General features: G+C 47.3%; 2 protein-coding genes across 4 annotated transcripts in view; one reads left to right on the top strand and one right to left on the bottom strand.

The window, feature by feature from the left end:
• The first annotated feature begins 732 nt into the window (after positions 1-732).
• On the top strand, positions 733-3,836 carry IL9 (interleukin 9). The gene is made up of 5 exons (XM_039242243.1): positions 733-846; positions 1,157-1,192; positions 1,278-1,310; positions 2,449-2,580; positions 3,726-3,836. Exons 1-5 carry the CDS (start codon positions 733-735, stop codon positions 3,834-3,836), a joined length of 426 nt encoding a protein of 141 aa, XP_039098174.1.
• A 4,053-nt stretch (positions 3,837-7,889) lies between these two features.
• SLC25A48 (solute carrier family 25 member 48) overlaps positions 7,890-26,248 on the bottom strand; it is a 48,728-nt gene continuing 30,369 nt past the window's right edge. Inside the window, exons 6-9 of one of the 3 annotated variants that reach the window (XM_039242239.1) lie at positions 24,191-24,324; positions 17,231-17,360; positions 16,670-16,711; positions 13,339-14,059 (exon numbers count right to left, since the gene is read on the bottom strand). In XM_039242239.1, coding sequence (XP_039098170.1) covers positions 17,238-17,360; positions 24,191-24,324 — 257 coding nt within the window. In that variant the 3' untranslated portion in view covers positions 13,339-14,059; positions 16,670-16,711; positions 17,231-17,237. Of the gene's footprint in view, positions 8,019-13,338; positions 14,060-16,669; positions 16,712-17,230; positions 17,361-24,190; positions 24,325-26,248 lie in introns of those variants that run through there. The other 2 variants (XM_039242238.1, XM_039242240.1) reach the window with 2 other exon arrangements.

A 26,248-nucleotide genomic window follows, 5' to 3' on the forward strand; every position in this document is an offset into this window, starting at 1 on the left:
CTTGACAGCTGTGCGGGGCTACCTAAGTTCCCTAAAGACACTAAGGAATCCTCAAGATCCATTTTCACAGACACGGTTGCTACATTCTTGCTGGTACAGTTGAAGAGTTCCCTCCTTCAGACACCTGTTTCAAGAGATACTTGCACAAAAATGCATTTGTATTAGGTGAAGACTCTGGCCACAGGCATGATTTGAGAATAAAATACAGTCAGATGAAAGTTGCAATGACATCATCGAGCTGGAGCTTGCAGAAACCCTGACAGAGCAGCTTGCTTGCAAGATCTCTCACTCTCCCGCCCCCTCCCTGGCCCCTTCATTATAATACCTGTGACAGGCTATTATATCAGCATTTCCAAATAACTAAAAAGGGGAAAATATAGACCTGGGCTTTCATGGAAAATGTGCTAATTCTCACAACTAGAATATCTGCCTTAAAAAAAAAAATTATGGTTTTAAGATCTTTAACTTTTCCTACGGCATCTCAGTACCCAAACTTTGAAAAGCATCCTTTCTGGGGAATGACATTTCCTAGCACAATGTAACATAGTCTTTGCCAGGTGACTCAGTTCGATGTATGTATATATTTTTTCAATGTCAAGTGACCCAAACTTACATAGAAAAAGTGGGCATCTGGTATCAGTTTGATGTCAGGGTTTTCCCAGGTTTGCAAGGGAGCTTTAAATACGACTCGATTTCGAGGCATCTACAAGCCACCTGCAGCTCCAAGTCAAGATGCTTCTGCCCGTGGTTCTCGCCTCTGCCCTGCTGCTCTGCTCTGTGGCCAGCCAGAGGTGTTCCACCTTCCTGGGGATACGTGATGTAACAGACCTCATTAACAAACTGCAGGTAAGCTGCAGAGGGGGCGCCAGCGGGAAAGGGAGCTCTTGAAAGTTTAAGTGGGGGGCCCCTTGGTGGCTCAGTCAGTTGTGTGTCCTACTCTTGATGGCAGCTCAGGTTACAATCCCAGGGTTGTAGGATCGAGCCCTGCATCAGGCTCTGTGCTGGGTGTGGAGCCTGCCTAAGATTCTCCCTCTCTCTCTGCCTCTCTCTCTCTCACTTAAAAACTCACTTAAAAACAAACAAAAACATGTAGGTGAAACAAAAGGATGAAAAGCACCCCTCCCATTATGGGTTTTTATTTCTCTCTTTACTTTAGGAAGATCCACCTTCAAAATGCAGCTGTGGCACCAATGTGAGTAAATGCTCTTTTAAGAACTTTCCAAACTTACTTGAATGTTTGCCTCTGGAATCTTCACTCTGGAATTATTCTTTTGCAGGTGACCGATTGTTTGTGTCTGCCCGTTCCTTCTGTAAGTACAGTAAAACAATGTCATCTTGACGGTGTCATTTTTAAAAGTTTTCACGTAAAAATAAATTGCTCTATTGGATCGTTTAAGTAAGAAAAGGTTACTTAACCGCACTAGTTAACAGCTCAGGATTTCCTTTTGAGGCCCGGCTCTTGAAATTCTACATCACTTTGTATTTAGTCGGCTTTATGCCCTTTGAGAAATTTGATCACTATTCAGTGCTTTAAAAAGAAATTTGTATGTCTTGTTACATTAACGGCCATGTGCACAATTAAATCAAACTGGAGCTGAGCATGCAGCAAACAATATAGCTTATATCATACTGCTTCCTAATTTATTTCCTAAAACTCAAGGGTTGCAAAACAAGTAAGTAAAATAACTCTTTTTCTTTCCTATTGCAAAACCTCTCTGGGTGCTATACCTTTTCCCTCACTCCTCCCTTCCCGTCTGTCTTTTTAGCTGACTTCGGGCGGCTCTCTCATGGCTTGAATGCTGTTAGGACAGGGTGTCTAAGGTAGAGGGAAAGCGAAAAGAACTTCCAAACAAAGAGGAAGTGAGGCAGGGATTTTCTGGTTCAGTGAGGAGGAAGGTGAATCTGAACTTGTCATCCTCGCTAGGGTCAGATATGACACCCCATCAGGGTGCATCCATTACATAAGACTGGTGTAGGCACGTTCTGAGGAGGAACCACACATGCAGAGCCTAGCCCCGCCCTTCAGTGTGTGGTCCATGATTTTAGCTCCTGCTGAAACACTGGATCTATTCAACTGGCTCGTGCCATCAGACTGGTGTGAGAAGCCTTTTCCTTTCTCTCTACTTTGGAGCTTACTATTCCGAGGAACGGAGAGGAGGAACATTGGCTGTGATGGAGACTGCAACGAGCTGTTTTCTGGGGTCCATTAGCTTTGTATTCCTTGGATGGAACATACTGGAAATCTCCAGGGAGTGATCCTGGAAAAAATGGCCTCGACTTGAAATGCTGAAGGTCCTTCCTTAGATGGGAAGAGGGACCTGTCTAAAAATAATACCAGTTTAGGTTATATTGGTTAAATTAAGATAGCTCATGAAAGCATTCTCTTTGTAATTCTTCTCAAAGTGGTCCTCAAGGCATTTCTTTTAATAAATTCTTTTCACTTACCAGGACAACTGCACCACACCATGCTTCCAGGAAGGGCTGTCCCAGATAATCAACTCCACGGTGCAAACCAAGTTCTCCCTGATTTTCCACCGACTAAGAAGAACTGTGGAAGACTTAAAGAGAAACAAGTGCCAGGTGAATTTGCTTTTCCCTGTTTTCCCCTCTGGTTAGTTCTTTTTACGTGAAGGTCAATGACAGCTCTATCCAAATGAAAAGGGACGATAAAGTTGGAATTGGTAGTTCAAGGCCAATATGAGACCTGTGGGAAATTTACTCAGAAGGACAAAATGAAAGGGAGATCTGCTCCGGAGGGCCCTTTAATTCCCCTTGGTTTTAAAAAATACTCACACCTATGTTGCCATTTACTTCTTTCCACCTATTGAATAATGAAGGAATCTGTCCTGATTGTAATAAGAAGCTGAAATCTAGAGAATCAGAGCTGTCAAAGTTAACCGAGTGGCTATTGCGGCCTGTACAAAGATTTTTTTTTTTTTTTTGAATTGGCCAAGAAGGGATTAAGGGATTTAAAGGAGCAAGAACTCAGATCCAGATGAAAGCTTGCCGTTGGCCTTAAGTGCCCATCTTCTCTTCTTCTGCATATGCTCTGGTCCCTAGAGGGACGGAGGAAGTGAACTCTTGGGGAATTAGCATCTCCATGTGTCTCCTCAGAAGGCTAAGAGCCTTCACTCAGCTACTCAACTGAGTTACTTACCATCAACAGCTGGTAGTTCTAAATGCTTAATATATACTGTTTCATTACAATAGCATTTCAATACCAATTGTTGCGATTATCATTTACCACCCTCACTTTATTAGTGGAGGAAGCAGATGCTCCCTGAGGTTAACCAACTTGCCTAAGGATAGATGCTTCATAAGTGGCAGGGTTGAGATTGAAATCTGGTCTATCTGAGGCCGAAGTCCCATTCTCAGCCATGGTGCTAGTCTGTGACCTTGGAAGGACAGCCAAAAAAGGGTAATAAAACGTTAGGATTCAAAGACTCGTGAGAAAAGGTTTCCTCTAATGAGGAGATTTAGGACTATCTGATAGTCCTAAATAGAGGGGAGGGGGAGCACCCTGAAACGGTAGCACAGACAGCCATCTCCACTGTCCACAAAACAGGCTAGCCCTGGACCTCCCCATGCATTTGCTCTGTGTCTCAAGCCCCTGCTGCCTGCACACCCCACCCCACTGCACCCCTCCCCTGGCTCTCACAGGGCTGCAGGCAAGGTGGTTCTGGGTCCATACTTTTTAGTCACTCTGTTAACTTCTCTCCCCACAGTCTTTTTCCTGTAAACAGCCATGTAACCAAACCACAACAGGCAACACGCTTACCTTTCTGAAGAGTCTCCAGGAAGCTTTCCAGAAAGAAAAGATGAAAGTCAGAGTATGAAGATGAAATGTTATTTATGTTATTTATTGAATTAAAAAGCCTCCTCTCCTCTTTGAGTTGGGGCAGTTAAAAATATCAAGTAAAGCCATGCTGAATCAAGATCAGTTGTAATAATTTGTTTTAAATTATATGTCTTTATTTTGGAATAAATATATATGAAGAAAAAGACCACAATCTGGTCTCTAGGTGCTTATTCACTTCTTGCTGCTCAGAAGAAAGAAAGCTACAAGGGCATCTGGGTGGCTCAGTCGGTTAGGCATCTGACTGTGGCAAAGGTCATGATCTCGCACTTTGCAAGTTTGAGCCCTGCATCGGGCTCTGTGCTAACAGCTCGGAGCCTGGAGCCTGCTTCGGATTCTGTGTCTCCCTCCCCATGCCCCTCCCCTGTTTGTTCTCTCTCTCCTCTCTCAAAATAAATAAATAAACATTTTTAAAAAACACCCTACAAACTCCATCAAGGGACTGAATGGGTCAAAGTCTCCTGTACTAACAATAAGTCTCATTACCCTAAATGGACTGGAAGTCCCACTAGTTGTACCTGGGGACAGAGAAGGCACAGTTGTGAAGGGTATGTGGGGACGGTCTGACCGTTGCTCTTAGCGAGGCTGAAGGCATACCTGGGGCATCTTTCTGTGAGCGCTGGGGGAATGCTGCTCCCTGGGAACTGCCAGGGGGCTTGGGGTCCTGAGAAAACACCTGCATCCCTGAAATGGGAGAAAGGAGTGAGATAAGGCATGTGCACTCAGAAGAGAGGAAAGTACTTGCAGCTCAGCCAGGGGAAGACCCATGGAGCAGACCCTCTGACATAGAGGACAGAAAGCTCGGGGTCAATACAGTCACTTGTTCATTTCCCGAAGACCTTCAGCTGGAACCCACCACAGGCCAGGGGGAGTGTCCAGCTGAAGTATGGAGCCTACTGGCGGGGGACACCCAAGGGATCCTTGAACTAGGTTGTTGGCCTGACTTCGTGTGGCTGTCTCTGATGGCTAATTCTACATGTCGGCTTGACCAGCCTACAGGGCACCCAGATACTTGACTAAACATTGCTTTGGGGTGTGTCTGTGAGGGTGTTTCTGGATGAGCTGAGCATCTTGAGTTGGTAGACTGAAACACTCTGCCCAGGGTGGGTGGGCTTCATTCAATCCCACCGAGGACCTCAAGAGGCAGAGGAAGAATCGGCTCTTTATCCAACAGCTTAAGCTGGGACATTCTTCTACACTCAGACTGGGACTTACAGCACATCTGCTTCCTGGCTCTCAGGACTTTGGACTTGTATTACCAGACCAGCTGCTTTCGCGGGCCTCCAGATGGCCGACAGCAGATCTTGGGCCTTCTCAGCCTCTTCAATCACAGGAGCCAATGTCTTATTCTCTCTCTCTCTCTCTCTCTCTCTCTGCCTGTTGGTTCTATTTCTCTGGAGGACCCTACTATACTCTCCATCTTACCTTAATATTCAACCTGCCCCCTGCTCCAGTCCCCAGATCCCATCTTCTGTTCTGCAGAAGATGGAACTTACTTCCTTACTTCCTTACATCTTATTACCTTCTAAGATGCCCTCTCATTTATGACTTTACCACGTTCGACGTCTCTCCCTACTCAAACGGCAGCTTGATGAAGGCGAGAGCTTTGAGAACCCACTGTTGGATCCTGGTTTCCTCCCCAGAGCCTGCACTGCTCCTCTACCAGAGCTGTCACTCCAAAGATACTAGCTGAGAGAACAAAAGCCCTTTGAGACATCAAAGCAGAGTATGAACTGGTCTGTAGGTCAGGAAAGCACTCACCTGGAGAAGAGATGGTACCCAGAACACGCTGCGTGTGCTCAGAAAGGTGCTCCAGGCAGCCGCCAAGCTCGGGGTTCACATGACCCAGCCACCTGGGAGGGAGCCACCTGCCAGCTGTATGTGATGCACGGGGTGGAGGCAGGGGGTCTGGCATTGGGATGGTCTGACAATCACAATCGCCCTCTCCCCCGTTACCTGAAGGGTGAGAGGATTGGGAAGACTCGACTGTGGGAAGTTATTTTTCCAGATACTGTCAACATTAGAATTGTTCCCCTCCCCCCCCCCCCCCCCATTGAGCTAGCCCATCCTGGAGGACTTTTGATCACAGTAACATGGGAAGCTCAGAGCATCAAGCGTTCCTCGAGGAGCCCTGCTCAGCCTTTCCTTTCATCAGTTACAACGTCAAGCAGTACGAGACGTGACCTGCACTTTAAACAGCCCTTGGCCAATGGGGAGATTCTCTGATACTCTAAGCAGCCCTGGGCCTCAGACTTGTGCAAACGCTGTGGCCACGGGGCGGCACAGATTCTGTCCTGCACCCGCACCCAAGCCCTGCCTGCCTGGGGCAGATGCAGGAGTCTTAGCGAGGCTGCCTAAGGTCAGGGGAGCCTGCGGCCGTCTTCTGGGGTGCAGAAATGGTGCGTCCACGTTATAACTGTTTGTGGGCATCCAATTATAATTATTTTAGTTTGCACAGACAGAAAAGCTTCTCAGTGATTTATTTACAGTGACATGTATATGAAAGGGCAAAAGGTCAGACTTTCGCAGGCAAGAGGTTTTCAGAAGGAGGCCACTGGTTTAGCCTTTGTCCTATCTCTGCGCTGAGGGCTGTAAACATTTTATAGTGGACACAGACCCTGAGACAAAGAGACAGTCATCACAGCCCATGGCCCCATCTGCTTCCCCAGACAAGTGAGCAGCATTGCAGCAGTGGCGGGTGGGTGGGCAAGACAGGGACACAGATTCTGCCAAGGAGGATTTCTGAGCATCTCCTGGAAGAGTGGGTATGAGACTTCATGTTCAACTATTACTGTGTTTTTTTTAAGTTTATTTATTTATTTTGAGAGAGAGAGAGAGAGAGAGAACAAGAATTGGGGCAGACAGTGAGAGGGGGAGAGAGATAATAATCCCAAGCAGGCTCCTCAATGACAGCACGGAGTCCCATGTAGGGCTCGAACTCATGAACCGTGAGATCATGACCTGAGCAGAAACCAAGAGTCAGACCCTTAACAGACTGAGCCACTCAAGCACCCCACCACTATTACTGTTTTTAGTAGTATATTCTAGCATCTTCTACATAATTTCTTCTCCAAGAACCTCTGAGCACTAAGTATCCTCAGTGCCCCTGCTTTCCCACACAGGGCTCCCAAAGCTGGGCTCCTGCTACCATGTGAGGCACTGAGCACAGCATCCAGGTGTGGCTGTTTGGCCCAGCTCCCTCACTGGTATGCAGGTTCCTATGGACATGGCACTGAGGAAAAGGGTCGATCCAGGTAACACATATATTATTAGCTACTGATGTTAAGCATGTAATCACTTACTAAGCACTCACTCTGCACGTACTAACATGCATTATCTCATTTAATCCCCTAATAACCACAGGAGGTAGGGATTATTATTTCCGTTTCATAAGCAAGGAAATCGAGGCTCAAAATGGTTAAAGACATTCCCAGGGTCCCATAGCTGCTGAGAACTGGAACAGGATCCCTGCCTTGACTGTCTCATCCCAAACCCAGGGCTCTCTGCCCTCTGGTCTGTTCTTATTCTGTGTACAGCAGGTGTCTCTTCTCTGACTACAGTCAGAGGGTCAAGCAGACTCATAATAATATGGGACCACACGCCCTTATCCCTACACCTGAGGACCAGATCGTTTTCAGAATTTAAACTGGTGTTCTAGAAGGAGAACCCACAGCTCGTGAACTGTATGTGACATAACACCCAGCATAGGACCTGGGGCAGGATTGTGTAATTAAACACATAATAGTCTGAAAAACAAACAAACAAAACAACACACAGGAACAGTCACACAAAGTAGTCAGGTTTGGTATCCAAAGGAGTCCCAACAAATCTTGGATTTCTGAACGGTGATACTTCCTTAGCTCTGGCCCCACTGACAGGAGGGGGCACTCTTCCCCACGGGCTTATCTGGAGCCAGTCTGGGCATCTCCAGGAAGGGCAGAGGCTTCCATAAGCTCCCTGGGTGGCCTCCCCATGGGTCTTGGCCACAGGGCCTTCTTTCATCTCCTCCACCTGTGTTTTCTGAATGGCCTCGGACACAAGTTCCACGGTGTGGTTCACAGCCTACAGCATTGAGAGCTGTCACCTCCACAGTGCTCACCCCACACGGGGATCACAGCAAGGACAGACAGACGCTGGTGGTGGCAGACGGTTTCAAAACAACCTGTAGAGAAGATGGGCAGAGTGATGAGCTGCATCCCAGGTTCACAGATTAGTCACCAGTGGAGCTTGGTGGTTTCCCTCAGCTGTTTTGCAAAAGTCATGTGACCCACAGGATACACCCCTGCAGACAAGCTCAACCCTGAGTTCTCAGGGCCTGTGATGAGGCGCATAGTAATTACTCTCCTACCTGTGTCAGGAGAGTTGAGATTTATGTAAAAAGCACCTTGGAGAAAGGATAAGAATGAATATGTACTGAATGTTCACTGCATAACAAGCGCTCGGTTAAGCATGTTTTGTGGAATATCTAGTTGGATCTTTGCAAGAACTTCATGAGGTAGATATATAACTATTGTATATAATTATTCCCGGTGCACAGAGGGAGAAACTGAGGACCAGAGAGCTTAGTATAACTTGTCCAAGGCATGCTGCTCAAAAGAAGTGAAGCCAAGGTTCCCGCTCAGGTCACTGAACTCTAGGGCCATATTTACATCTAACCAATGGGAGTGTGGAAGCTCTCCACAGAGCCATGTGGCTTGTCCAGGTTGGCTGAGCCCAGACAGAGTTGTTTCCAGAATATTCTAGTCCAGGGCACACTGATGCTGACCAAGCTAAGCCCAGAGGTTACTGGTCTTGACCAGTCCCCATCCATCTGTCTCTTTATTTGCCCACCCTCCCTTTGAAGGCTCAACTCTGCCATTCCATTCCTAGCCTGCTCCTCTCCCCTACTCCAGACCAAGACCTCTCTTCCTCTGAAAAGGGAGCCCTCAACAGAAACAAAAGATCACTCACTCACTTAAGTGTACAGTTCAGTGGTTTTTAGTGTAGTTACAGGGCTGTGTGGCCATCACCACTGTCTAATTCCAGCACTTTCCTCACCCCCAGAAGAAATCCTGCACTCATTAGCAGCCATTCTCCATTCTCCCTTCATCTAGCCTAATCAACTAATCATCTATTTTCTTCTCTCTAAATTTGCCTCTTCTGGATTTTTTTTACAAATGGAATCATACGTGCTTTTCTGTAACTGGCACCTTTCACTTAGTATGATGTTTTCATTCAAGTCGTAGCATATATTCATACTTCATTTCCTTACTGCTAAATAATATACTGTTGTGTGGAGATGTGGCATTTTATTTATCCATTCATTAGTTGATAGAGATTTGGGTTGATTCCACTTTTTGGCCATTGTAAGTAACGCTGCTATGAATATTCATGTAAAGGCTTTGGTGACGTGTGCTTTCATTTCTCGTGGGGACCCTGGAGTGGAATCGCTGGGATTTACGGCAATTCCGACTTTTTGAGGAACTGCCAAACTGTTTTCCAAAGTGGCCGCACCATTTTACATTTCTACCAGCAGGGTGTCAGGGCTCCAATCTCTCCACATTCTTGTCAATACTTGCTATTTTCTATCTTTTCAAGGAGAGCCATCCTTGAAGGATCACCTATAAGGTGATATCTCATTGTAGTTTGATTTATATTTCCCTAATAACTACTGACACATCTTTTCATATGCTCACTGGCCACTTATATATCTTCTTCAGAGAAATGTCTATTCAAATACTTGGCCCATTTTTATATTGGGTTACTTGTCTTTTTATTGTTAAGTTATAAGTGTTGTTTATATGTTTTGGAAATAAGTCCTTTAACTGAATTAAGATTTGCAAACATTGTCTCCCGTTTTTCGGGTGTTGTTTCATTTTATTGATGGTACCATGTGTAGCAACAAACTCTTAATTATAGTCCAATTTGTCTATATTTGATTTTGTCACTTATGCATTTGGTATTCTAAGAAACCTTTGCCAAATACAAGGTCATAAAGATTTATTTCTGCATTTCCTTCTGTGAGTTTTATAGCTTAAACTCTCACATCCAGGTCTGTGACCCACCTTGAGTTAATTTTCACATATTGTGTGCAGTAAGGGTCCAACTTCATTTTTTTTTTTTTTTTTTTTGGTATGTGGATGTACTACTCGTTGAAAAGATGATTCAATTGAATTGTCTTGGCACCCTTGGGAAAAATCAATGATCATAAATCTAAGGGTTTCTTTCCGGATTCTCCCTTGTATCCCATTGGTCTTCACATCTATCTTAATGCCAGCACTACACTGTCTTGATCACAAGTATGGGTCTTCCAATTTTATTCTTTATCAAGATCATTTCAGCTATTCTGGGTCCTTTGCATTTCCATATGAATTTTAGGATTACCTTTCTGCACTTGCTTTCGCCCCCCAAAAAATCCAGCTGGGATTTTAAAAAGCATTAACTTACATCTGTAGAACAATGTAGGGAGTCTTGATAACTTAACAATATTTAGTCTTCTGGCCCATTACATAGGATACTTTTCCATTTACCTAGATCTTTAAAATCTTTTTAACAAGGCTTTGTAGTTTCCAGTGTGTAAGTCTTACATTTCTTCTGTTAAAATATGCCTAGATAGTTCATCTTTCAAGTAGTATCGTCACTGGAATTGTTTTCTTAATTTCATTTTTGAAATGTTTATTGTTAGGGCATGGAAGTACAGTTGATTTCTGTCATTGATCTTGTATGTTTATTGGTTTCAATATTTCTTCATTGGCTTCCTTGGGGTTTCTAGGTTCAAAACCATATCATCTGCACAGAAGGTGGTTTAGTCCACCTTTTCCAATTTCGATGCCTTTTATTTCATTTCATGCTTAAAGGCCCTGGCTACAACCCCCATACGATGTTGAATAAAAGTGGCAAGAGCACACATCCTTGTCTTCTTCCTGATCTTAGTGGGAAAGCATCCAGCCTTCGCCACTGAGTGTGACGCTGGCTGGGCACTTTTCATGGATACCCTGGGCCGGGTGGAGGAGCTGCCTTTCTCTTCTATTTGTGGAGTATTTGTATCACAAGCAAGTATGAGACAGACGCTGGAGAGCAGAGGATGACAGCAGACACTGGTGAGTGCTGTGCCCACAGCAGAGCCATGGAATGTTGGCGGCAGGACTCTGGGGACAGGTGAGGACCTGAGGATGGAGGGCTTCTGGATTACTTGTCCTAGGAGATAGCAGTCTGAAAAGAGAATGCCTCCTGCCATCTAACACACGGTGTGGCATAGAGAGGCCCCAAAGGTGGGTCTACGATAGGCCCCTGAGTTCTGACGGAGAAGCCAAGACTTTCCCACAGGCCAGAGGAAGGCCAGACGTTTGAAAGATAAGGCATGCACAGGGGCGCCCGGGTGGCATAGTCGGTTAAGCGTCCGACTTTCGCTTAGGTCATGATCTCGCGGTTCGTGGGTTCGAGCCCCGCGTCGGGCTCTGTGCTGACTGCCAGCTCAGAGCCTGGAGCCTGTTTCAGTCTGTGACTCCCTCTATCTCTGACCCTCCCCTGCTCATGCTGTCTCTCTCTCTCTCTCCTAGAAATAAATAAAAACATTTTGAAAGATAAGGCATGCATGGACCCTTGGGCCAGGACCAGAGAAGTATAAGGAGGCTTCCACAGAAGTCTCTGTGGAGGGAAGGCCATGGCCAGGACGTGCCCCGAAGAGCACCAGCATAAGGTGGAGCACCTCCCAAGAGCCAGGAGCCTCTCTCTATACTCCAAGTCCCCCAAATCTAAAACCATCCCAAGGAGAGGGACAAAAAGGTGGAAATCCTGAACAACTGCCCTTAACGTGGGAGCTTCGGCGTTTTCAGTGAAAATGGCAAAATTATTTCTTGATAGAATGGAGGCCTGGAAAAAACTAAACCTTAAGAAAAAACATAAAAAGCTATTTATTTGTTGTACACATAAGGGTGTGGTGGAATCATTCAGCAGACACCAGCCAAGCATGCGGTGAGTGCAGGTCCCGGATTCAACACGGAAGTAAGTGCAGGGGAGTGTTCAGAATACATGGATGTGGAGGGAGAGACCTACCTGGTCTGCGCTGCTGGGAGGCAGGAGCCACAGGAGTGGGGGTTGGGTCCTGGCATGACTGACCCCAGAGCAGGCTGGCCCCTCCCACTCTTAGCCAGAGAAGAGGAGCAGCAATTTTCCAGATGCTTGTTCTAGCTCCCAGGAACTCGTGGGCTGGACTCTTTCTGGACCAAACATTTCCTGGAAACCCCTTTGACGGGCGCCTGGTAGCAAAGGGCAGTGGAAGTCAGCACCCTGGGGGGGCGCACATCACAGATTTATCAGAAACCCCAGGCACGAGAAGACCCACAGCAGTGTCTGTAGCCATCCTGCCCCACACGTGTGCAATGGATGTCCATTTGGAAGTCCAAAGGCCTAGAGGCCAGGCATCTGGAGCTCTCGGTTTCAGCTGCAGAAACGAGGTGCACAGAACACTGCTGCAGCCACCCTGTGTTACAAACAAGCCAGATTCCCATGCAAGAAGGCAGGTCAAAACCGGAAACCAGAAAAATCACACAAGCGTTCCCCTTCCCTGCCGTCTCTCCTACTTGTTTTTGTTTTACAAAACTATGTTTTCATTTGATTCTTACTCAAGGCCTGGAAGGTAAATAACGGGGACCCATTGTTAATTCTCCCACTTTACAGATGAGATAACTGAGGCCCAGAGCGGGCAAAAGTTTGCCAGGATCATGAAGGAAGGTAGCCAATGACAGACTGGACCTGGGACCTAAAGTATATTTCTCCCTAGTCTGAGGTTCGTTCCACCACAGAGAAGAAAAAGGACCACAACAAGGGAAATGGCGAGATCCAGAAAACAGGAAGAGAAGCGTCATGGGGTTCAGATGCCCTAACCACTGAGGACCATGCTCACAAGCCACCGGAAGCTGACCTACTGTGGATGGTCCTGTTGACCTCTGCTGCCACCAAGTGGTGATTCTGCAGTTTACCAGCCAACAGAACCTTTGGGAGACTGATTTTTTTTTGAAGAGCAGTGGGAGGGAACAGAGAAATCAAGGAAGACACTTTCAAAGGCGAAAGAAAAAGAATCCAAGGATATTTTCCCCACTGGGATTTACGCTAAGAATGGCAAGTAGGTTAATCTGTATGCTAGTTGTGACTGGGTGTTGGTGGCTGCCCAGGGCTCTAAGTGGAAGATTCTGAAGTGGCATTCGGCTCCTCAGGAAAAGGCCCTATGATGGAGTAAGGATGCCCGTTTCAGGCACAAAAGTGAGAGAGGCGTCATGGACACATGCCACAGGACAGCAAAAGAGCAATGGCCTTCCCACATGGTTCCAGTGCAGAGAACATTTAGAATAATGAAACCATTCTGGAAAGCAGGCTGTGGACAAAGTGTTTTGTTTTGTTTTGTTCTCCGTGTGAAAATAAGGCCTGGAGAGAGCCAGGGCCTTCCCACATGGTCCTAGTAAGAGAGAACACGTAGAATAATGAAACCATTCTGGAAACTGCACTGCGGACAAAGTATTTCATTTTGTTTTATTCTCCATGTGAAAACAGGGCGCAGAGAACGCCTATCCCAGCACGCTCACGAATGCCACTCCCAAGTGCCCCGACATCACCGGCCGCGGGAGTCAGGTGGGGAGGCTCTTGCAGGGCGTCCTCTCCCTCCAGGGCGCCCTCCTTGCCTCCCCTCCCCCGGAGGCAGCTGGACATAGAGAAGCACGACTGCCATCCTTGGTTTCTCCTCTTACCTGCATGGAGCAGGCTCTTTGGGCCAGCACCATCCACAGCGATCTAAACAGAGGGAAGAACGAGGGTGGCCAGTGTCCCGCAGAAGCCAGGGAGAAGCATCTGATTGAGAAATGACCTGAAGAGGTTTCCAGTGTTTTTATTTGGAAACATGGAGACAATTGAGCTCCTCCATGAACTCCCAGCGAGTATAACAGCTGGTGCGGGGACAGCGGTGATTTTTATCCTGCTTTGTATTCAGGCCAATGTGGATCAGAAGTAGCTGGTGGTCAGTCTATGGTCCAACAGTTCCCTCCCAGGCAGCAGCTGAGTGGTCCCGGCCGGGAGATCAGGAGCAGAGTCCTCAGGAAAGAAGGGATTCTGAGGTCAGGGCAGAGGGCTGAGGGCCCACCTGACCCACAGCATGGGCGAAGGGGAGACCTTCTTTCTCTTCAGTAAGTTCACTACTGAGGGTTCTAGAGATGCCATGCCTTCAGGACCAACCTGTAGCGAAATAAGGCTGTGGTCAGATGACACCAGCTCTGGCCAGCGGACGCTGGCCCTAGGGAAAAGGACGAAAATAAGGCTTTCATCAAACCCAAGTTATCAGTTAGCAGAATCTAAGGGTCAACAACCCACTGAGAAAACTGTATATGAAGCAAGAGTTGGCAGGACATCACCATGAGGACAGATGTGAAGGGCTAGGAGGTGGTCTGAGGTCATCTGTAAATGTTCAAAAAGAGGTATTATAGGAAGAATATATCTTTCCAGGAAAATGGGTTTTCCAGGATTTGAAGGTAGATCAATGAGTTATGGAGCGAGAAGGTCAGGGCAGGAGGCAGGCAAGCAGTATTCCAGGAAGCTTCTGGGATAGGGCATCCCGGTGGGTCAGTGGGCATGGCCCAGCTGTATCCACTGGCTTCCAACAAACCTAACAGCTGACTTTCTGACGGGGGGGACCCCGCTGCTACCACCAAGGGTCATCTTTCTCATGTTGTCTGAGTCTGATATCTCCCTGTGAACGGATCAAACTAGCTACATCCCAAACAATGACCTCATGTGCCATTTACTGGATTTGCCGTGGTACTAGGTTCACTCGTGTGTGTTATCTGGGGGAGAAATAATGGAGAAGATAAATGAAAGTAAGTGTTCCTCCTCCATGGGAGTTGGTGGGACCTGAGGGAAAGCTCTGCCCCTGCCCCTGCTTGTGGGAAGGAGGCTGTATGTGCCGTGGCTTGGATGTTGCTCCGATGTAGTGTAGACACTGGAAACCATTCCATGCCATCCCTCCACCTGTACCCAGGGACTCGAGACAGGCACTCTTGTGCCACCGTTTAGGGACCGTATGACTCTGCGGCCCTCCAACATACACCACCTGTCATTCTGCCCCCTCATAGACCACAAGGCAGCCACTGATGTCCAAGTCTTCAAAGAGTAGATGCTACTGCTGCCTAGAGGATGACCTGCCTATGATCTCAGAGCTACTTGGCAAATTCAAATCCAGGGCCTGATACAGGACCTTGGTGTTTTTAGGTTAGAGCAGCAAGCTGAAACACACTGAAGGCTTGTTCAAGATGAAGCTCCAGAAAAGTTGCTGGGAACCCCCTTCTTCAACCCAGGAGCCACAGCCCATGTCTCACTCCAGCAGAGGCAAGACCGATACACATCTGTGCCTCTTAAGCCGTGAGAGTACTTCCAGAAAGGGGGGGCTTCCAAACACGGTGGCCGCTGCTCTGAAAGGCTAAATCCAGGACAATCAGAATTTGGCTTGCTAGAAACTTCTTCCTTCCTCCCGAAGTGGCCAACCACCAGGGTGGTCACAAGTCACCAGGCGTGGCAGCTAGGGCAAGCGTCCAGGCACCCTGGGATCTGCCAGGTCTTGGCACAAAAACCACCTTGCTGCTGAATATTTAATGACATGGAGAAACAGTCCTGAACTATTAAATGGTAAGAATGAGCAATAAAATATTGCAGCAAATAGGTATTTTCTTTTGTTCTGTTTGCTAGGATTTCCTTTTTTTTCCTGCTATAAAGAAGCACTGATTTTATGATAGTTTTTTTTTTTTTTTCTTTTTGGACAGCCATTTTCACCTGTTCAAAGCAGGGAGTGGCTAATATCTGAGCACAGCTTTAAGAACCAGAGCTTTCCACTTCCTTGCACTGGACAAAACCCAAGGACAGTAGTGCTTCACTGAGGACATTTAATTATGCAAAATGTGTTACTACCCTTTTCCTTTTGTGTGTGAGAGAGAAAGAGCCTGAAGCCAGGAGAGCTGTGAATGTGGGTGCTTTAGTTACAAACTACAGCATCTGACTGAGGCCAGCATTCTAAAGCTTGTCCTGGGCTCAATCTCGTCCGCCTGATCCATCACATCTTTCCCCTGGGTCTAGGGTCTGGCCCCATCCACGCACGCTAGCAGGCCTCCGATGGCCCAGGGAAGGCAGCAGGGAGGATTGCTAGATCTTTCTGGCAAATGCCCTCCTTCTTGAGAGAATTTGCAGTCGCCAAGGCTGAAGCAAAATGGTTTCATGTTGGCTAGAAAATTCAGTGACCCCTCCCACTTTGACTTCTCAGCTGTGCAAGACACCAGTGTGGAGCCAGAGAAGGAGAAACAGGGAGAAGCAGAAGGGGAGGAGCTGAGGTGATATTGGCAGTTGACTGTCCGTCTTCTCAATGACGCTTCTGAGGGGCCATCTGTGTGTCAGGCTCCGTGTGAGGCACCAGCGATACAGAGATGGAGAAAGAGAGGCAGCGTTCCTGGGACGTTCGCGCTGGCTGAGGAGTGAGGAAAGTCATCAGCAGTTATGATACAAGGGGATGTGGTAGGGGCTGAGCAGGGGCTGTGGGGGAGATCCTACAGCAGGCACAACTCATCTTAGCTGAGGCATCAGGGCAGGCTTCCTGGAGGAAGACACTTCTAGACCAAAGCCCGGATGACAAAGAAGAGTTGGTAAAGCCAAGGACAAGAGGGAGGGTGTGACAAGAGGGTGTCAGACAGGGACAGCATGTGCAAAGACCCAGAGGCAAGTTATTTTAGGATGCTGGTGATGATGAGTTAAGGACTCATGCTTTACCTAAAGGGCAATGGGGATTTGACTAAGGGAGTCACTTACTCAGGTTTCTTTCTTTAGATTCCTTGGGCTGCAGGGATCTTTCTGCAATGAAAGCAGGAGAGAGAAAGAGGGGGGAGGTGGGGAACGAGGGCAGAGGCTGCCCTCCAGGGCTTTGGGAGCCCAGTGGTGGCTCTCAGACTCACAATGTGAGTTTCAGTAGGGAGACGAAGAGATGGTGCCCTGTGACAGAGGGTGGACACTGATTTAAGTCCTCACTTCTGGGTGTGGGCCACTGAATGTGTGTAGTAAAGTGAAACACACTTCTCTTCAAGGGCTGCTGAAGCCGCTAGATAGGAAAACAGATGGGGGAGCTGACTATAAACAGGGAAATTCTGTGCCCATCTCAGTAACCAAGCACCCAGCTCACCACCAGCCACAGGTGGGCATTTCAGAAAGGCTTTTTGACGACAAGAAGGTTGGCCATGGCAGCCCCAGCACTAGCACGGATCAGAGAGGAACCAAATGACAGGGATGTTTCAGAAAGTCACGACGTGTTCATGGCAAAGAAGAGAGTGTGAAGCTCCAAGGAGGTGCAATGGGCTGGGAGGGAGGCACACTGACCTGGCGCTCAGGGGCTGGTCACGGCGTGGTCCCCGCGAAGCGCCTGCAGCGAGAGCTCATACCCAAGGAACATGGCGGCACTCATGGGGAAGCCACGCACAGCGTTCACCGTGATGCCTCTGAAAAACACCTTTGGCACAGAGGGTTATCATAGAGGGTCCAGAACTACCTGGGGCCACCACTGAGGTGCAGAGAAAGGGCTGCGGATGCTGCCCGCTTGTCCTGGCTGGACCCCACAGAGCCCAAAGGGCCCTTGCAAGCTGAAACCACTCTGGAGGCCTAGTCATGCCCCTGTCTCAACCCACATCACCTCTGATGGGGCTTCTCCCCCCAAGCCTGCCACACATACAACTAAATAGTATGGACAAACTTGACCATGAACACCCATATACACTTGTTTAATTGCTGCTATGTCTCATGGATGTAAACCTCCTCTCCCCACCGCCCCCCCCCCCCACACACACACAATTCTCTGGAACCTGGAAATCTGAGATCTCCACTCCACTCACTCTACAATGGTAGACAGGGCACCCAGTCATGACCGACCATTTTGACAGGATGTCCCCCAAGTGGAAAGAGTGGGGAAGAACTCAGGCCATACTTATCAGACTGTAGGCATGAAGTCAAGACATGGCTTTGCCATTTAATAGCTTTGTTGCTTGGGCAAGTGGCAAAGCCTCTGAAACTCAACTTCCCAGCTATAAAATGGGGGTAATAATACTATTGACCTGATATGGCCGTTGGGGGAATAAATGAGATGATGCTTTTAAAGCACCTATACAGTACCAGCCATGGAGTGAGCACTCATTAACTGTTGACTCTCTCCATCATCATCATCACCATCATCATCATCATCAGTAGCCATCTTTATACAGGGTGGCACTCAATCTTAGATCATTAGTACGAGTAGGGAGGAGTACTGGCCTATACTGATGAGCTGCTTAACTCAGCCTTTAATACAAGAACACCGTATTTGTATTCTATCCCTAGGGAATATGATAAGACACTTTACTTGCTCCCTGAATCTTCCTGCTGAGTGCTGGGTAGAAGCTTATCAGTGTGATGTGGTTCTAGCCCTTGCCCAGTTTAAAACATCCAGGGGTCGGGGGGGAGATAGGCCCCATTTGGGAATAATTACAATACAATCTAGAATGTGATGAGAACAGATAAGGGCTCTGGCGAGGTGTGGGGTGGGCAGGAGTGGTCCTTCAACATCTTCCCTAGACAACACATCTAAAGAAAACCCTACTCAAGCATAAATGACCCAAGAACTGTCAAGCCTATGATATAAACCTGTTATCGGACTCCTGTACGTTTATTAACTATAATAAATAGAACTGGTACTGTAATTTTATGAAAGTAGAAATCCAGCCCTTTTATATTTCAGGCACTGTGGGGTCAGGGTAGGTACAGGCCACTGCCATTGGACATGATGTCAGGATGTCTTTCTGCAGGAGAGGCACCTGCACCTTGGCATTCCATGGCAGCCTGCAAGATGAAGCTTGGTTGTGGAGGGGAGAGAATGGCTTCTATGAACTTGGGGGAAGCCTTGACCTTCACAGAGAAGGGAGCTGATGGACAAGCATCCCCAGAGGTGAGCAAGCAGCTCAGCCGAACCCTGGAGTGATGCAGGCAAGGAGCAAGCAGAACCTTGTAACATCAGTGCTGCTGTCTGATGTCTAACCTTTCTGGAATTCCCCAAGCTCACCCAGAGTGACTGAATAACAGCAAGGAACTGGCTCAAGCTCCAGGAGGAAAATTCCATGCTGGGTGCCACAAACACTCCCCTGTGGGCCTGGGCTTGACTCTGCTCTGTGAGGCTGAGCCAGGCAGGGCCCAGCTTGAAATGTGGGGATCTCCTCCCCCACAGTGCTAGGCCCTGAGGAAACCATGGGACTCTTCAGACATACAGACGGGACCTCCCTCCAGCAGCCATGGCCTGCTCTGCTGTAAGGCCAAAGATGGCAAAGCATGGGCCTGCTGGCTTTTATCCCAAGCTTTCAGAATACAAAACCACCAGAATGAGTCTTTCCTCATGAAGCCTCAATAACTCCACACTGCCCAGGGTCAAGTCTACGCCACTTTCTGGCATGCCAAGACCCTTTTGCTCTGGCCCTGCACTTTTTCTGAGCCGCCTCTTATACCTGGCATTCTGGGGAGCTTAACAGCCTATCATTCCTCTAAGGAGCCAGCTCTTTCCCACCACTGAGTATCTTCTCCCTCTGCTGGAACGTTCCTCAACCCTGGCTGCATCTCTAGCAGCCGTCCCAGGGGCACCCAAAGCTGGACTGTGGCCTATTGTCTTCTATGCACTCAGCATCTCTGCCATCACAGCACTTCTCACACTAACCACCCACAATTTGTCTGTACCCCCATTAATAATCCCAGTCAGGGCAGCGAGAGCTGGGCTATCTGTGGTTTACTTTGGAACTTATCATCTATACCTCAGAACCTCCAGCATCTATACCTCAGAACCCTCAGCATCCACACCATGGAACCCCAACATACATCATGGACACCCCAGGATCTATACCTTGGAACCCCCCATATCAAATGCTTTTCTTGGGCCAGAGACTCTGTTATGAATCTTACTCATGAATCAGTGGATGGATGAATGGATGGATGGACACATGAATGAATGAACAAATTCCTTGTTGTGAAAAGCAAACAGTTCCAAGCTGAAAGAGGCCTGGTGGTGGTAGTGGTAGAGAAGAATTCCTAGAATGGAGGAAGGGTTCCAGTCCCCGGATGGTGGTACCAAAGGGCAACCAACTCTGGTGCCTCAGGAAACTTCTCTTCCTACAAATATCCCTCTCCACCTCTCCTTAGAGTTAGTTGTCCAATCTCAATCCACTATCACAGACCCCCTCACAACAGCCCCCTCTGTGCACTGAAAGATACCAAGTCACTCCTCTGGCTTCCTTATTTCAGATGGTAGCTCTCCAAGTGTGAGCAATGGCCCACATGGCCCATGAGAATCATCACAGCAGGCAGAGAATAGACCCAAAAGTTCCAGAGCCTTCTTTTTTGATTTGGGAATGCCCCCAAAGTCCTAGATTTCTAATTCCCTCTATCAAAAAGGCTGCTTTACTGGTAGTCATTAAGTGAGTTATGAAGAAGTACCAAATATGGGTACCATCATCATTCTTTTACTCCTTTCTAACTCTTTAATTTCACTGAGTTCTTCTTCCATAGTAACATGGGAACAGAGGCTGGCTTACCCTGCCTCAGTGAGTGACAGCAAAAACTATTTGGGAGTAGGTGCTCCACAGAATCAGTGCTACAGCCAACTGTCACTGGAGCCATCCCTTGGGCCCCAGGAAGTCATTCCTCTTGCTGCCAGGAGTCTGACTGTGAGACAACCCAACTGTCCAGGGCTGTGTGGGATGTATTCTTCATGTTACAATTTCTGTTTATATGCAAACGCATAATATAAACATACATAAATAGACCTACCCACGTATATGCTTACACTGGCTGTGACTATTTTTGGAATATATTATAAGGAACTCATAACAGTGATTATCATTGAGAGAAGACTGAAGACCAAGGGGGGACATTTAGACAGTCTATCCTCTTTTACCTTTTGAAGCTTCCTATGTTCATATATTATTTATTTTTAAAACCAACCGATAAAAATCTAAAAATTAATTTCAGTCAATGAACGGTTCATCAGGCTAAATACTGCTACCTGTACCTAAAACTTGTCTCTGCATATAAATGGAACCAAATGTTACTGAGATTAAGAAATCTATAATCTGACCTCAGATGCCTTCCTGGACTTTTTTTTTTTTGACAGAGCACACTAATTTTGGGAGGAAATAACATCAGCAATATAGTTAGCCTCTATAGACTTTGTAGAATTATATCATTAATATTTTGACACATTTGAATGTTTTGAAACATTAATAATTAATAGCAGACAAAAATATCTCAAATAAAACAGCATTCTGTGTGAATCTCCATGTCCCTCTCTACTTGGCTGAATCACAAACTGTGCATCTACTAAAATAATACAAAAGACAAATGAGGTGAGGATTCCAGGAAGGTGGTAGAATAGGAAATGCCAGCATCTGTTTCCCTACCTAGATAAAAGGTGCACTGATGGAATCTGTCTGATGTAACTTTTTTTTTAATTCCACAGTGTAGTGAATGCTTACAGCTTCCGGGAGAAGGTGTGCACAGTAAATCTGGTTAATTTCAGTCAATTTTAGCTCTTAGCAAGATTGCAGCTACCTATACCCCAACCCCAGACCTGTGGCAGGCATGCTGTGGGACCAACCTACACATAGTTTGTGGAAGCCAGAGTAGGCGATAAGGACTCTGTTCTCCAAATATGTGCTGTTTCCGATCACAGATGTGTAAACAGAAAGGTGGCCATTGCTGTTTCATGGATGCAAACCCTTCCTCTTCTGGTGATGCCCCTCTGCCCCTTCATTTTTCTTTTTCCTCTTTGGGAGCTAGACATTAAAGACTACAACAGTCTAAAGCAACTGCATGTATGGGAAAATCTGAAAGTAACCGTGCATACCCAGAGAAAGGCTCAGGAAAGACCCGAGGAGACCTCAAGTTTACATTTCAGGCTGATCTTTGGCAATAGAGACAGCTTACAACAATCACAAAAATGAAACAATAAACAAAAATAATAACAAAGGACATCAAATCTTAGGGAAGGAGGGGAAAATCTGATTTTGAGAGTTACCACATTATTAGATTCAAATGTCAGGTTTTCAGTAAAAAATAACAAGGCCTAAAAGGAAACAGAAAAGTATGGTCCCTTTAAAAAAAGAAAAAATAAATCAAGAGAAACTGTCCCGGAAAAAGACCTGATAGCAGGTTTATGTGAGAAAGACTTTAGAGCAATGGTCTTCAAGGTGCTTGAAGAACTACAGGAAAAGTCAGTAAAATGATATATGAACAAAACAGAAACATCAATATGAAATAGAAAACCCAGAAAAAAAACATAAAAATCCTGTAGCTGAAAACACAATAATTGGAATGAAAAATTCAAACAAGGATTCAAAGGTATATTTGAGCAGGCAGAAGAAAGAATCAGCAAACTTAAAATATGACAACAGAAATTACTAAGTTTGAGAAATAGAAAAGAGACTGATGAACAGTGAAAAGAGCCTAAGGGATCTGTGGGAAACTATCAAACAAAGCAATATATGCATTGTGGACATCCCAGAAGGCAAAGGTAGATAGGGACAGAGAATATTTGGAAAAATAAAGACCAAAAACTTCCTAAGTTACTTCCTAAAAACTTCCTAAATTTGATGAAAGACATGAATATAAACATCAAACAAACAGCAAGCAAAATAAACAAGGAGACCCACACCAAGACACATTATAATCAAACTTTTGAAAGCAGGAAGATAGAAGGAATTAATTACACACACACCATCCTAAGTAAGTTTCTCAGCAGATTACTTATCAGAAACTTGAAAGACAAAAAGGCGATGGGCCAACACATCCAGAGTGTTAAAAGAAGAAAAAATGGTCAATAGAGAATCCTATTTCCAGCAAAACTATCCTTCAAGATTGAGGGGGAAATTAAGATATTCCCAGATCAACAAAAGCTAAGGGAGTTCATTACCACGAGACCTACTCTGCAAGAAATGTTCAAAGGAGTCCTGGAGGGTGAGATGAAATGGCACTAGAGAGTAAAGATCTCCCTAAAGGCAAATACATAGAGTGACATCAGGATCACGCGGGGGACAGTACAAGGCATCCCCATGTTGACCCCAGCTCAGCAACAAAAATGGGGCATCCATCCACAGACACGGGTGCCTCCGAGGGGGTCGTGGGATCCAGCACCACATGTCAAGGGACCCCAGAGTCCCATCCATCTGTGTATCAGGGACTAGGCAGACAGACCCCAGTACAGGCAGTGGGACCTGCAGCAGCCTATGTGTGACCTGGCTCCAGACCCTCTCAGTAGCTGTCTGGAGCACCTGGAGAACACTGCTTGGCCAGTCACCTAGTGACAAGAGAGCCTTTGTGGAAGTCCAGGTTTACAGAGAAGTTCCAGTACTCCATTGAAGCAAAAAATGCTACCTACCTACCTATCTATACACATACATATATATACATACATATATACATATATGGATGAGTATATTTGGGGATGTGACAGTCATGGAAGTAAAGACCCAATGCTCAGTAGTGACATTAACTACTAATACTAAAGCCAATGACCAGGAGCTCTTTTTAAATATACTCTCTGTGTTTTGCAAGAAGCTAGGCACTTTTTATATTTCCCTGACAAATATCCCTCTTGCTCATGGTAGGGATGATTATCCTTGGAGAAATGGAGGCAGAGCAGTAAAGCAATTTGTCTGGATGTCCTCCCCCCTCCCCCCCAGCTCATAAGCAGCCAGGATGGCTTTAAACTTGAGTCTGCTGACTGGAAGGGACATGGGTTTAAATGAGCCCTTTGGGTGCAGGGAAGAGAGAAGAGAAGGGAGGCAAGGCTATGTCTCCATCATGGCCTCCATGGAGGCTGCCATCAGCAGAGGTGATAGTGGATGGACTCAAGTGGGATGAGAGAGCAGAAGACAGACAAGGGACCAGACACTGTGAGCCATGAAGACTTAGGTAGCTCTGGGGCTGCAGCCTGGAGGAGCGGGGAGGCACCAAGCACTGAGTGAGGAAGCAGCTCTCAGCCTACCCTGATGAGAGGGAAGCTTTGGTGACACACAGATGTGGGTCCAGCTCCTGGCTCTGCCGTGCACTGGCTGTGCGACCTCAGGTCGGTTACTAGTCCTCTCTGAACCTCTGTCTCCTCCACCAGCCTGGGACAAGGACTAGATGAGACGAGGATCTCAAGCAGTGCTTGATACAGTAACCACGAGCACCCTAGTTTCCTGATTCTCCTCTCTGTAAACTCATCTCCCCCTAAAATGTCTGGCGCACCTCCAGGGACTGACACTGACACCACATGACTGCTGTGGGGCTTACTTTAAGTCCTTCCTTCTGGTAACTCTGGCAGATACAATCCAGGACACCTTTGTATTTGTTTAAATAAACCCCATCAGCTTGGAGTCGACTTTTCACAACATCCATAGGAGTTGCTGTCCCCCAAGAAATTGCTCCTGTAAAGAGAACGACAAACAAGTGTCAGGGACTGGCTGGTCAGGATCCGGAGAGGACATGGCTCCCTGCCCATTCCCACCACTAACAGGCTTCCCATGCCGCTGGGGGAGGAGGAAAGAGCTCAGTCGGGACCTGTAAAGGTGTCCCTGAACCCCCCTCATCACTTGCTGTGGGACTTTACAGAAGTCTCTTCCTCCAGGCCTTGCATCCACCATCTGTAAAATGGGGCACCAGTACCCATCTTCATGGGATTACTGTGAGGACAAATAAATGGATGCACATGAAAGGCTGGGCACACTGCCAGGCCCACAGCCAGAGCTTCCCAAGTGGATGCCTTTAGTAGCAGCTTATATAGGAGAAAAAGGAACAGGTCCCCACCAACGCTCCGCAGCGCCTTTCCAAGACACCAAGGGCGAGAGCCCAGAGTGAAGCCTGAGGCAGAAGGCCTGCAGCTCCCCGGGTTCAGAAGTGACTCTGAATACAGCTAAACACACTCTCGCAGATAGGCTGCTTGCCAGGGAGGGTGCGGGCCAAACATGGAAAAGAGCAGGGGCTGGTCTTTGCAAATCCTGTAACTTTTCCAAGGGTTGAAACAGAAGCCTTGGGATCACACAACCCTGGGTCATCCTTGCCAGAGAAGCTCAGGTGCCCTAGTTTGAGCACTTGTGTGACTTTAAGGGGTTCTAGGAAAATAATGCCAGGTTATTGTATAAACACAGAAATTGGCACATTCTGAGACAGGAAGAGAAAAACAAACTGATGCCAAAGTCCAAGGCAGCTGTTTGCAACGTTTTGCATTTGCTGCCCAGAAGCTCCCCAAAGCGGCCCTAGTCTGCCCTGGGCCCTCTGCCCATCCCAGCCTCCAACCCCGTGGCCCCATGCCCATGACCCTCTGGGAACCCTCTGGGAACCCTCTGGGAACCCTCTGGGCCTCCCCTTCCTCTTGACTCCTGCCAGAATGACGAAGCTGATTCTGCTGACGTCTGGCCAGGCACTGCCCTGGCGTCTTCCCTGGTTCCTTAGCCCGTGGGTGAGGGTATGAGAAAGTGAGGTCTGCCCACCAGGCCCCTCATACCTGCTCTCACCAGAAATAAGAGTCGATGGGGCCTTGTTTGTCCTCAGTCAGCAAGCGCTTACTAAGCCCTTGCTAGGAACTGGCTCAGGCCAGGCCTCGGACACGTGGGGGCAGATGGGTGGACACTGGTGTTTGGTGGCTCAGGCGCAGGCTTTGTTATGTGTTTGCTGGGTTTTGAGCACAGCTGAGGAGGAGGAGGAGGAGGAGGAGGGAAATCAGGAAGCAGAGGAGCAATGACAATTTTCTTCTTTCTAGTAGACCTTCCCATCAGCATCCCACATGCCATATTATCAGCCTTCTTGAGGAGCAGCCCTCTGTTGGCTTCCACGCCCTGCTCCGGCTCTAGCTGCCTACCTCTCATCCCCACCCCCCTACAGCACCACCAAGCCCCTCACAAGTGTCGTGTGTACTTGGACCATCCAGTTTCTTTCTTCCCCTTCTCTCCCGATCTCTCTTCAATTGGGCGTTCACACCCTTCACCACAGGGTCTTGTCACAGTCCCTGATGACCCACTATTGCAAAATCCAGGCAGCAGGAACAGCAGGTGCAAAGGGCTCATGGTGGGGAGGGGTCAGGCACGGTCATCCTGCAGCCAGGAAACCAGGGTGGCAGGAGCAGAGCAAGTGCAGGGGCAAGAGCGGGAGCTGAGTGCAGACGGGCAGGAGATGGCTGGCCCTGCAGGGACTGACCCCACTGCGGGAACACTGATTTTTACCCGAAATGAAATAGGAATGCTGTGAGTTCTGAGAAGCGAGGTCAAGAAACCAATCCCAGGTCACAGACTGAGTACGTAAAGATCTGAATGGGATCCTGTTGACTAGCCCCTGCTATCCTGTATGCATGCACTA

The sequence above is a fragment of the Hyaena hyaena genome, unplaced genomic scaffold (genome assembly GCF_003009895.1).
Source record: "Hyaena hyaena isolate Hyena2069 unplaced genomic scaffold, ASM300989v1 scaffold_214, whole genome shotgun sequence".
Classification (NCBI taxonomy): Eukaryota; Metazoa; Chordata; class Mammalia; order Carnivora; family Hyaenidae; genus Hyaena; species Hyaena hyaena.